The sequence below is a fragment of the Ochlerotatus camptorhynchus genome, unplaced genomic scaffold, assembly GCF_037179485.1.
Source record: "Ochlerotatus camptorhynchus isolate MF236.1 unplaced genomic scaffold, CSIRO-AGI_Acam_v1.1 ptg000094l, whole genome shotgun sequence".
In the NCBI taxonomy this organism is placed as follows: Eukaryota; Metazoa; Arthropoda; class Insecta; order Diptera; family Culicidae; genus Ochlerotatus; species Ochlerotatus camptorhynchus.
The window spans coordinates 3,312,677-3,325,981 of NW_027040584.1; the positions used below are offsets into that span (position 1 = coordinate 3,312,677).

The 13,305-nt window shown below is 45.6% G+C and overlaps 1 protein-coding gene across 1 annotated transcript; it reads left to right on the forward strand.

The window, feature by feature from the left end:
• The first annotated feature begins 2,129 nt into the window (after window positions 1-2,129).
• On the forward strand, window positions 2,130-4,022 carry LOC135698697 (probable 4-coumarate--CoA ligase 1). The gene is made up of 2 exons (XM_065218776.1): window positions 2,130-2,739; window positions 2,801-4,022. Exons 1-2 carry the CDS (start codon window positions 2,171-2,173, stop codon window positions 3,882-3,884), a joined length of 1,653 nt encoding a protein of 550 aa, XP_065074848.1. The 5' UTR covers window positions 2,130-2,170; the 3' UTR covers window positions 3,885-4,022.
• Window positions 4,023-13,305: the final 9,283 nt, after the last annotated feature.

The following is a 13,305-nucleotide window of genomic DNA, read 5'->3' on the forward strand; positions in this document are numbered from 1 at the left end:
CCCCCGTTAGCTACGTCAATGTGGGGTTACTAGTGTATTAGAATGCTTTGTTGATAATGCATGAACTCTTGATCGCTGGGAATGCTTGTGAATATTTGAGGTGGTCAAAAAGGTGAACAAAGAGGTGAATCCCTTAAAGTTTATTCACATTTATATCGCTTTGAAGCAACTGCAAAGTGCTGAGGGAATGTAAGGGAGAACAGCCCATAATGCACCCCAATGCCCACTTATAGAAAAACAGCGATAACTTTTCCTCAGATGCTTTTTCCGGGTAACGGTTTGTGATTGTTTTCAACTGGAGGTGTAACACATAATTCTTGATCATAAAATCATGTATTGACCTACTGGTTCCTTAAAAAAATTGCATTTTGTGCAAAACAGGACACAGTTGTTAAAATCATCGACTGTAAATTCAAGAGCAAATTTTCATTATGTCGTAAGTAACATTCGCACCGATCCGAGAAAAATAAAGTTTTGTTTTGATGACCGAAAAGTTATTCCTATTTTCAAGTAAACACATATAATCTCATAGTGATAGCAATGTTTAACATATTCAGCCGGGTTTTAATCATACAAAGGCAAATCGCTAGCTTTCATGCTAAGAAATACTGGTTTTTGAGTCAAAAGTTATTATACGTCGTTTGGTGGCCCCTATTGTTACTTAAGTCAAAGTGTATTTACCAGGATATTCGGGAGAATTATCAATTACGTCTCCTTACGTGCAGCCCATTCATCATTTTAGGACCACCGAAATCATCTTAGCAACAAACAGTTCGATTTATTCACTTTAATAATGAGAAAGCGAAACGACGAACGTACACTTTTCACGGGTTTCTAAGCGCTGTTACTTAAGTCAAACGGCATCTCCATAGAAATTGGGTGACTTAAGTAACATAGAAAACTATTTTGATCGGAAGGTGATTACGTCAAAAAGCAATTTGGCTGGCAAATAAATTTAAAAATGGGATTTGATCCTATATTTGGACAGTATATAGTGTAATAGCAGGAGAATCGATTGACACTGATAGCTCGACTTTGTTTACCTTTGTTACATTCGACGTAATGAAAATTTGCTCTTGAATTAAGCTTTTATCATCATGTATCACAAAAAAAAATTTAAAAATTTACGTTTCGTATATTTTTCAGATATTTTACTTGATGTATCACAGTTTAACATTCTATTGAGATTTTGAGACCTTATTTCTGATGTAGCATAAAGAAATAATCATTTGAAATACCGCATCCCTTTGCATTATCTACTTGCAGGGGTTATGGTTTGTTTACCATGGGGTGCATTTTACCCCAATGTTGTGGTGCGTTTTGGCCATTGTTGTCGTGCGTCTTGTCCCAATGTTGTGGTGCATATTGCATCATGAATCAGGCGTTTTGCCCCGCTATCATTTTGGAAGCAATTTAAAAAATACCTTGAAAGTCATGGAAAATCATCCTTTTGTAGTTCTAAATCACTCGATCTTAGGATCTATAGGATGTAGAAAACATGGTAATGAACCAAACGACATTACTTTCTTCTTGATTTTAGCTTCCATTCGCCAGCCATTGACGATTTTGCTTAAAGGGTGCATTTTGCACCATCCTACCCTATATCTATAACTGGAACCAGTTCGTTTTTGTTTGCTAATCTGGTTAAATGTTATACCCTAATTATCTTAAAGATAAATCGTCCAGCTCAAAGCTTTGTAGGAGTAAGCGGTGGGACCATAAAAAAAAAAGATTCAGCATATTTCCTAGGATGGCTAAACCTCCCCTAACCCCGCCCGTAGTTACGCCAACGATGCTAGGCCATAGCACACCCTGCTGCAACGGTTATCGCTATTATTGGCAGCAATCAGGTTTAAACGAACGTGACATGATAATGATGGAATGTCAGTCGCATCCAACTTCATGCCCATGCTTATAAATTAAGATCGTCTACGTTCATCAGTTTCATCCCAAGTTACACTGTACTTGTAATGCCACCGATCCACGATGAGATAAGAACAGGTCTGACCCTTTTTCGAGTTGAATAGAGGCAATCTATTAAGGAGGGCTTGTAAACAACAGTTATTCTCAGAGGTTGGCGAACAGCTTGCATCGAACTACGAACAAACTATTTTCCAAGATGCATCAGCAGTTGCATCTCGATGCTCAATCCATTCGCATCTCTTCTACCATGCACCCATTGAAAAACGTATACACCTTCTACGATCCGTCGACCAAGATTTGGACTGGTCTACCGGGGCGGAAACCGATCTTTAACCCCCATCAGAGCATAGGTGATCTGATTCTTCAGATTCTGGAACGAAATGCCGACAAGGTGGTGCAAATCAGTGCCGATAGCGGTGTGGAAGTGACTGGCGCTGAGATGCGTCTCTGGACGATCCGGATCGCACAGAATCTAATCCGGATGGGGTACGGTGGTGTCGGGAGACAAAACGAGGACATGTTCACCATGATCGTTCGAAACGGAGAAAACACGGCTCCGGTACTGTTTGCTTGTTTTGCTCTTGGAATTCCTGCGAATACGTTGGATCCTTCGTTCCTGAGGGATGATTTGAGTCACATGCTGGAAAAAGTGCGACCGAAGGTGGTGTTTTGCGAAAATGAGGCGTTGGAAGAAACGGTAGCTGCTTGTGATCTGGCACATGTGTCCCCGAAAATAATTTTAATGGGACATCACCTGGTTGGGTATGATCACGTGGAAAGTCTACTGAAGGTGACCGGGCAAGAAGAACTGTTTACGTAAGACCAACCAAAATTCAAATTTGAATTCGCGATTCAACGATTTTTCATTCTACCACAGGCCAGCTCCAATTGGAAACCCCGAGAAGCACCTTGCGATCCTTGTGTGTTCCTCCGGAACAACCGGTCGTTCGAAAGCAGTCAGTCTATCGCACTCGATCTGCATCGCCCATGTGGTCAACTTCTTCGAGTGTCATCCCAGTGATAGGACGTTCGCCTTTAGTTCACTCTACTGGCTTTCTGGTGTTCTAATTCTACTAGCCAGTACGGTGTGGGGAGCCACTCGAATCATCACTCGCCAAACGTACCGTCCGGAGGTGGCACTGGACATAATCGGAAGGTTCCAGGTATCGGCCCTCTGTATAACGCCATCGCAAGCGTACGGTATCATCCACTGTGGACAAGCGAAAGCGTCCGCCTTTACCAGCATTCGTTTAGTGTTTTGCGGAGGAAGTGCAGTTTCGACATCGCTGAAGAGATCGTTTGAAAAACTGATTCCAGGAAGATTTATGGAGGTTGCTTACGGTTTGACGGAGATTGCTTATTCGGTAACGTTCAGCAAGAGGGAGCTCTACCGGGATGGATCGGTTGGATTTCCTCGATCCGGGATGGAGTTCAAGGTCGTTGATGATATAGGGAGTGCGTTGGACGTCGGTCAGGAAGGAGAGATCCTGGTGCGAGCGGAGTATGTGTTCCGGGGGTACTACGGAAACGAGGAAGCTTCCAAGGACATGTTGAACAGTGAAGGATGGCTACATACCGGAGATATTGGACGGTTCGATGAGGAGGGATACCTATATGTAGTGGACCGGAAGAAGGACATGTTCAAGTATAATAATTTTCCAATTTCCCCCACCGAAATCGAATGTGTGATTCAGCAGATGCCGGGGGTGGCAGCGGCCTGTGTTGTGGGGATTCCCGGAGAACCGAACGATCTGGCAACTGCGCTGGTAGTGCGGCGGGAGGATTGTTCGGGCGGGCTCGATGCAGCTGAGCTTGTTAGGCGCACGAATGAATCGTTGCCGGACTATAAGCATCTGAGGGGAGGGGTGTACTTTGCCGAAGAGCTTCCGCTGACACCGTCGGGGAAGGTGCTGAGACGGATGGTGCGAGAAAATATCTTGAAAATGATGAAGAAACAGTAATACGGTTTCGAATACTTCAAATTATTCTTAATTACGAATAGATCAAATTAAACTTCCAACGAGCTCAAAGTAAGACGTTTCAAGTTACAGGTACCAACATCACAATCCATAACAAGAGCACAGACAAACAGTAAGCGGTGGGACCATCATCATCACCATAAATAACATTTATTTCTGTATTCGTCAGATTAGTATGTGGGATACCTTCCCAAGAAACAATGAAAGGTGCTTTGTTGCGTTGCCTCCTTATTTCAAGAGCTGAAATCTACTAAATTGATCTGAAACCGAACTGGAATCCACTGATAAGTTCAAAATGTGCTGATTTGCTTGACGGTTCAGTGGCGCCATCATGACAAATGCGAGCACATTCCGAACTGAAACCTTATTTGCGAAGAATGTTATTGTGAGTGTTATGTCTGTTTGTCTGTGAAAAGACCATACCCGAACGATCACCCAAATGATAGAACTATTGGTTGATACCCTGAACATGGTGTTAAGTAAAATAACCATACATATTTTAATACGGCTGACTTTGACAGTTCGTTTGAGCATCAGCATGAGCATGATTGACCGCCCACGGTTGCTACTCTGTTATTGCCAGACCAGCTGTAATTACATAGAGAACTAATAGACGCTGCTTGAGACTAGCAATCATCCTCAATGTGTAAAAACTGGTGATCTCAAACTAGGTAATAAAAGCGCCGGCCGCGCCCGAACACAGGTCAAGAAAGGAAGGGATAGGAATGTGTTGACGTGACACTCGCTTTTATGGATGCCGAGAACACCTCTGCACTTCCACGAGGAATCACTGGGATATTGGGAAATAGGGTTGGGTTTGCAGCAGGGTTCGTTTTGGTAAACGATAAGCTGAATTGATGTCCTAACCATCATATAACGCGAAGGAGCTTGGGATTGAACACACGGTCTTCTGCTCAGTAAGCAAAAACGTTTGCCACTAGGCTGACGAGCTCCTTTTTAATCATCGAGTTGCTGTTATAACCATGTAGTCATGTTAACAAATAAAACAATTGACGAATCTTGAATGTGGATGGGCTTGAGGTTAGACTCATGATGTTCTGCTCAGTAAGCAAAACCGGTTGCTCTAAGGCCACCGAGCCCCTCACATCACATTATAGCGTTACTCAAGTTTTTATAACTATTCAAACCCGGCACCGACGACACCGAAAAGTTTTACCATACATGTTTAATATGAAAGGACATGGGACCGTGTTTTTCTGCTCAGTAAGCAAGCCACTGCAACCGACGATCTTTGAAATCGTAAAACTAAAAGCTATGAAAGAGTACTTAGGTCTTCATTAAGATCCACTTTCACGCGACGTTCAATGTTTCGATTTTCTCTTTACGCATGGTTCAGGTAATCATAACAAGCTATGACCGACGTGACGATAGTTTAAGACCTGGTTAAACAAGCTATTCAAATGAAATTACGATCTCGAATTTCACTTGACATGTAATGAACAACAGAAATACGCGATAATTCATATTTTCAGTGGTTGGTGGTTAATTTTAAATATACTAACGGTACTGCCTACAACCAACAATCAATACGAAACTAACGATTTTAAATTGGCTCACCACTTTAGTAGCCTATTGGTCCCAAGCAAACGATTAACGTACCCTATTCTAGTTGAAATTCTATTACTACACTATGTTTGTTTTGATTCGCTATGAAAGTTTGACAGATAACATCAGGGGTGTGTGGATTCATGCAGAACATGCAGGGGTGAGTGAAATAGCTTGGGACTGCTTGGGACCGTTGTTCTGGTACTGAGTGAGCCAAAAATAATAATGATTTTCTTCGGGACCCAGTGGTCTTAGAGTTACCTCTATGCTACAACTACGACGGCGATTACGACAGCGACTACGACAACGACAACAGCGAATTTGTAACTTACCATTTGTCTAGGATAAACACCTTTGCCCGGCACCTCCACTGGTTCTTCATGTCCGCTATCTGTTACTGTTTGCAAAATATCTAATAGCAATTACCTTTGTTGTAATACTTCCTGTATTGCCATGGTCATCTGGGAGGAGGGTCGCATCTAGTGCTTTCCCCAGGAACCACCAGCTACCGCCCGTCCAGTATTGGGCGTATCCAGCGAGACATCCTTCAGCTTACTCACATCTCCGACACTCAATGCAAATCGCAGGCACACTTACGCTAGTTACAAAAAAAAAACACACCCGTGCAAAGAAACGGATCCAATAAACGTCACTCATCTCGCGAAAGCACACCCGTCGTCGTCGAACGGCAAAAAAAAAGGAATTTTGTGATACGGAATTCCAAAATCAACCGGGAATGCACGAATTTCATCACACCCAATTGCGAAACACGTTCAGAAGCACTTTTGGTACACTTTCGTTCGAAAACACGTAATTTTTTTTCAAAAATAGTTGCGAGTGAACCAACATCAAAAATCAAACAACGCAGATAGCGTCAAATCTTCTGTTGCTTGCAAATATGATGAATCATGTTTTCTTTCTCCTACGGCTGACTTTGACAGTTCGTTTGGCACAAAACCAACCAGTCCACTCAAACCGTCATTTCGAAAAACGGTGTTTATTTTCACGATGTCGTTGCCATGCCAATGTTGAGATTTGTGTGATCTTCTAGCAATACGGCCATAACTACAACAAACTACTTGCAACACTTACTTATTTAAGCCAATCAGAGACCGGTCTCCGTTTGACGCTAATTGATCTCAATATTGAACACGAGCTGACACTATAGCACTCTAGTAAAAGTGTGAACGACTGTCATCACAAAACTGAAAAAAAAGTTGTTCCAATCAAGCAAAGCAGTGCATTTTGAAGGTTGTCGACGTTGTTCATTTGTCGTGAAGTCCGCAGGACGAACTTTGGAGAACACAAGCTGCCTTCGGGACAGGTACTTTTATATTCTGGTATGCGAGGTGAAAACGCTCCGCGACATCGTGGAGTTGACTTTCTGCTTAGCGCCCAATTAATCAAGTGGGAACCTATCAATGTGAGAATAATCGTTGCCAGATTCAGAACACGGGTCCGAAACCTTACCATAATCCAATGTTATGCGCCGAATTGCAGGACAAAGAGAACTTTTACAGTCAACTGAATGCTGTCGTGGATAAGACTCCAAGAGGTGATATCAAGATCTACACAGGTGACTTCAATGCGAAGATCGGCTCCGACAACTCGGACTATGAGCGCATTAAGGGACGCCATGGTCTCGGAGATATGAGCGAGAACGGCGAGCTGCTTGCAGAGTTTTGTGGCAACAATGACATGGTGATCGGGGGTTCGCTCTTCCCCCATCGCCCAGTGCATAAAGTGACATGGGTCTCCCGTGATGGATCCAAATCGACCACATCTACATCAGTCGAAAATGGAGACGGAGCCTTCTTGATGTTCGGAAGAAACGCAGCACTGACATCGCGTCTGACCATCATCTCCTGGTCGGTGAGATCCGCCTACGCATTGCGCGGGTTCAACGGCGGGAGGAGAGACTCGGGCGGCGATTCAACACACGCCGACTGGAAGACCCAGCAGTGAAGAGATCGTTCGTCCAAGAACTCGAGGCTCACGCAGCTAATATTCCGGAAGGTGACAGCGTAGAAGAACAGTGGACGAAGAATGCGTTTCTTGAAACAAGCGAGAACAACCTGGGTGAGCTGCGCACTCAGAGGAAGAAGTGGATCACCGATGAAACCTGGAGGAAGATCGAGGAGCGGAGAGAAGCCGCGATAGAGCGAGCAAGGACCCGAGGAGCCAAGAACGAGGCCCGTCAGCGGTATTCGGCTCTAGCGAGGGAAGTTAAGCGTTCCTTTTTTTTTTTTTTTTTTTTAATTCTTTATTTAAGAGATTTTTAGCCTTAGGCTAGTTCATCTCTAACTTAAGCGTTCCTGTATACGGGACAAGCGAGCGTGGGTGAACTCCCTGGCTGATGGAGGGGAGAAAGCCGCAGCAACTGGCGATATCCGCCTCCTCTATGATGTTTCACGACGCCTGAGCGGGGCAAGGATGAAACCAAGAATGTCTGTGAAAGACGCGACTGGACAGTTGCTCACCGACTCCACTGACCAGTTGACCACGTTGGTTTGAGCACTTTGAACAACTTCTCGAAGTTTCAACGGTCAACCAACCATCAACATCTCGGCATGATCCGCCAAGGGTGAGGCGCGTTACTCGCGTCAACACTGAAGCTCCATCATTGCAGGATATAGAAGCAGCCATCCGAAGTATGAAGTCCAACAAAGCCCCGGGGGTCGATCGCATATCAGCAGAGATACTCAAAGCTGACCCCATGATATCCTCACAAATGTTGCATCAACTATTTGTTAATACAGGGCGGACTCGATTATCCGGAGTCTTGAAAAAAATTTCACTCCGGATAATCGAGCCCTCCGGATAGTCGAGCCATAAAAAAGTAGAAGGGTCTGTGCCTAGGGGCACGAACGGAAGCTTGACGTAGGACCGCTAGTGGACGGAATAAATGTGAAGAGCATTAAGTTCTTTTAATTGATCAAATCTATTATCTCAACTCTTTCCGTTTTTGAATTGTAGGCGATCCAAATTTGTAGTAATCTTTTTCAAAAAGAAAGTTGATTACGAGAATCAATCAAAATCACTTGCACCCCTGCTTCCAAGTTTGTGTGGTCGTTGGGGGCTTGTGGTTCTGAATATGGACAAACAAGCACAGATAAATTCTATTCCAACTCTTTACTGAATGTAAGCTTGATGGCCCTGAAAAGGGCCGTTTTATTGAAGAGGACATCCTTGGCCACTTACGTTTGGTGTGTTTAGTGTAGGTGACAGCATCACGGACCTCATTTTCCACGAACACCTTCAGCACACCTCGTAGATCAGACCGGAGATACGTCAGACACTGCCACGGCGAGCCAGACGACGGATGGTGGTTACCTCGAAGAATTTGCGATGACGATTGGCACCTCCTTTGCCACGACCAGCCACGACCTACTGCTGCTATTGCGACCACGCCGTCCGAAGCGAAAATGAGCTGATACCTTGACTTAAATGATCTATATTTCTTGAATTTGTGTGGTTTACATGTATAACTTATCAAGTGACACAGATGCGTCTTTTCAACTTTAGTTCCTGTGAAATTTCAATTATTATTAATTACAGTTCCTAGTCCTATCAGGCCTGTTTTAGAGAATGACCACCTTGGTGGGATTGGTTTGTTTGAAAATTTGAAAAAGGAGACTACTTATAACTACTATTTACAACTACAACTAACCTACAACTACTATGTACACCTAACCTACTATATACAAATTGCTTATCAAAGCATGTTCTGATAAATTACATTTTTGTGCAAATTTAGTCTTAATTTCGTTTATTTTGGAATCTATTTTGGCAATGCCTGCCTCTTCATGTAAATTTGTTATTCTAGTGTCGAAAGGACGATCAAGTACCATCCTCAGCACTCTATTCTGAGCGACCTGGATTTTGTTCCTGTGAGTCTGTGCACATGATTCCCACACCGGAGCTGCGTAGAGGATCGCAGGTGCTATGATTTGTTTGTAGACGGCCAGTTTGTTCACCCTTGAGAGGCGGGATCTGCGGCAAATCAGCGGAAACAGACACCTAACCAAGGTAGAACACTTGACTACAGTTTTCTCTACATGCGAACGGAAGAGGAGCTTTTCATCGAACAACATCCCGAGATAGGTAACTTCGGTAGACCACTCAACCCTTGTGCCATCCATGATTACAGTACAATATGGAGCCGGTTTCAATTTGGGCGATTGCCGATGGAGGAACATGATCGCTTGTGTTTTGGTGGCATTGATTTTGATTTTCCACGTGGTGGCATAATCAGCAAAGGCGTTAAGGCATCGTTGAAGTTTGTTCGTTATTTCGCGAGGCATCCTTCCTTTGACGGCTATTGCGGTATCATCTGCGAACAGGAAAAACACGCAACCGTCACCGAGGGGAGGAATGTCGGAAGTGTAAGTGCTGTAAAGCAAGGGGCCCAGCAGACTACCTTGCGGGACTCCTGCTGGGATCGAAAACGTGTCTGAGAGACAACCATTCAACGATACCTTAAACGACCTTTGCTGGAGGTAGTTACGGGTGATTTTAATAAGATGTAAAGGAAAGTTGAAGTTACAAAGCTTGTACACAAGTCCATCATGCCAAACATTGTCAAACGCCTTTTCAACGTCTAACAAGGCCATGGCTGTGGACTTGGATACAGCTTTGTTACTTCGGATGTTATTCATCACCCGTACTAGCTGATGATTGGTGGAGTGCCCCTTTCTGAATCCAAACTGTTCCGGAAGGAGAATGTTGCTTTCCTCGACAAACTTGAGCAAACGAGTGAGAATGAGTTTCTCGAACAATTTGCTCAGCGCTGAAAGGAGGCTGATAGGTCTGTAGCTTGAGGACAATGTTGGATCCTTACCGGGTTTGCGGATCGGTATGATTTTTGCTACTTTCCAGATGCTTGGAAAGTAGTGCAGTTCCAAACATCTGTTGAAGATAGCGGTTAGAAGAGACTGCACTTTCATGCTGAGTCTCTTCAAGATCAAGTTGAATATACCGTCAAACCCGGGAGCCTTCATGTTCTTGGTGCATTTCAGCGCTGAGCAAATTTGTTGTACTGTAATCATATCCGCCGGAGGCACGACACAAGGGGAGGTATCTAGGTTTTGAACGCATTGCGCAACCTGATCATCGAGCGGACTTTGGATAGTCGAGCCAAGCAAATGCGATGAAGCGACATGCTTGCCGATCGCATTTGCTTTCTCCTGTGGGGTAATTAAAAGCCGATCGTCATCATTTTCGACTTTGAGAGGTGGAACGGGTTTGGGATGATTTTTCAGGACCTTGGCTACCTTCCAGAATGGTCTGGAGCGGTCATCCAGATTCTGGACAACACGCCCGAAACTTTCATTTCGGAGTGAGTCCATTCTGGAAGCAATCTGCCTATTCAGATCGGCCATTTCACGTTTTTTGCCCAGATCTCCAGTCCTCTGAAACTGGCGTCTACGAACATTTCTCAACCGAATCAGTAATTGGGTGTGGGAATCAATAGCAACAAACTTACCCCTCACAGGAACTTGTCGAACGTATGCCTCGTCAGCCATGGATATGGCCTGTTGGAGCCCTTCCAACGTCCGGTCGATGTCATCTACGGTGTTGAGTAGTGGATTTTCATCGATGTTGCTGTCCACCATTCGTCCGTACTGCACCCAGTTGACATGGTGGTAGTCTTTACGCAGGCAGCTTCTAGCAGGAACCACATTGACACCGACTTCAGTCACCACCGGTTGGTGGTCGGAGCTGAGATCGTTGTGCGCCTCCGGCTTGGATAGTCCGATGTTTGACAGGAAAAAGTCCAGCGTGGAGGGATTTCCCGCCGGAGAGATGAAAGTTGGTTCGTCCGGAAATTGCACAGTGTACAGACCATGTTGTGCGTGGTCGAACAATAGACATCCGTTCCGGTTCCTCTGATAGTTCCTCCAAGCTTCATGGCGGGCGTTCAGGTCGCCCCCAACGATGAATCGGGAGCTAGTACGAGTGATGGCGGTCAGGTCGTTCTTGAATTGGATGTCTAGGCCGTTGCTTGTGGTACACTGACGTGGGCAGTAAACAGCGATGAACCGGATGTTTCCAGTTGGTGATTCCACCTCCACACTAATGGCCTCGATGATAGAAGTGCGGATGTGGGGCTGAGTGCAAAACTTGATTCCCTTTCTGACGATGACCGCTACACCACCCCCCCTGGAGCTGGTGCGATCAAGCCGGATAATGTTGTGGTCAGGCAACCAGAAGCTGTCACCGGACTTTAGGTGGGTCTCGGTTAGAAGAACCACGTCGATGCTATGCTTGCGGAGGAAGTCGGCAAGCTCAATCTGTTTTGCTCTTACAGAGCAAGCGTTCCAAGTAGCGATGGTTAGCGGTTTAGACGCCATACTGGATGATGAACTTACCGAGCACTTGGATCTGTTCGGGCTTATTGCGGCACTTACGTAGAGCACCGGTCATGTTGACGAAAATTTCCATCAGTTCATCCGCTGAAAACAGATCGGGGTTGTTGTTTTGCGCTGGTGGTTGTCTCCAGAATCCAGGGGGGGATGGAGAGCTTTGGCCAGCAGAATCACCAGAAGTTGCTTGAGCGGAATGCACCCGCGAATTTGCTTGCCTTTGCTGAGGAGCACGAAGAGGCGGGAAATCCTCCGTCCGAAATGCCGGGACTTTGTCCTTCTTGCGTCCTGGTTGGTTGTTAACTGCCGCCTGTTTTCGGATGCGTTTGAAGTCCTCGCGTTTGGAGCACTGTCTGTCGGAACCTTGGTGAGCACCACCACAGTTGGCGCATTTTAACGCCACGGCTTCATCCGCAGGGCAGTCGGAAGTGGCGTGGTCTTGAGCGCAATTGCCGCAGCGTGGCTTAATGTTACAGTTGCGGGTGCCGTGTCCAAAGTTCAGACACCGTTGGCACTGAGTCACATCGCGATGGCCGCCACGGTATGACTCCCAGCGGACGATGATGCAATTGATGGAGCGGATGGCTTTCAGCGCGTTGAGCGTCACCGTTCCCTTCTGGAAGTGTACCAGGAAAAGGCAATCCGGATACGCCTTCACATTCTCGTCTCTTCTTGTCATCCGATAGACGGCACTTGGGGCCAGCTTGTACCGGTCCCTGATTTCAGCTTCGATAAACTTCGGGTCGAAGTTTGGTAGGCCCCTGATGACGACCTTGAATGGTTTTTCACCGGGAATGTCGTGGGTGAAGAATTCCACCTTGGAAGTCCTCAGGTGGGCGACGACCAAGTCATACTCCGCTTTGGTACGGAGCACCACCTTGGTGCCGACTCTGCCCAACTTGTATTCGGCTTTAACGCCCAGCGTCGCTAGATCCGCGATGAGCTCATTAAGATGAGCATTTTTTACCACCAATGGAGGTAGCTTCACTTTTGCCGCACTCGGGCCGGCAGAATTTTCGTTGTCGATGGTGTCGCCGAAATCACCGATGTCGCTGGCGTTCGTTGCTGTGACGTCATCACGTCCACTCGCACCATCGGACTGGCCTTGGTTTTTCTTCCTCTTCTTGGATCGCTTCACCGTGGCGGAGGTGGTATTTCCAACATCGGTGGGAAGAGTAGCGTACCTATTTGAAATAGGTACACTCGTGCTACACTCACCACTGATCTTTTCCGCTTTCTCACGGAGCCTGCTCCGGGAGCGCTGTCTTCCCATCACACGATGCGACCGACACTACTGACGACGCGAATAAACGTTTGGAATAACTATCGAACAACTCGACAGAGCGAGCAAATACCGGACTGTACTGCTTGACGAACAAGCAGAGAATGATGAGCTGATACCAGACAGCAGCGCTGCTTTATATTTTTAGGTTAAAGCAGAATGATGTGCAACCAAGTGGTATAAAAGCTAC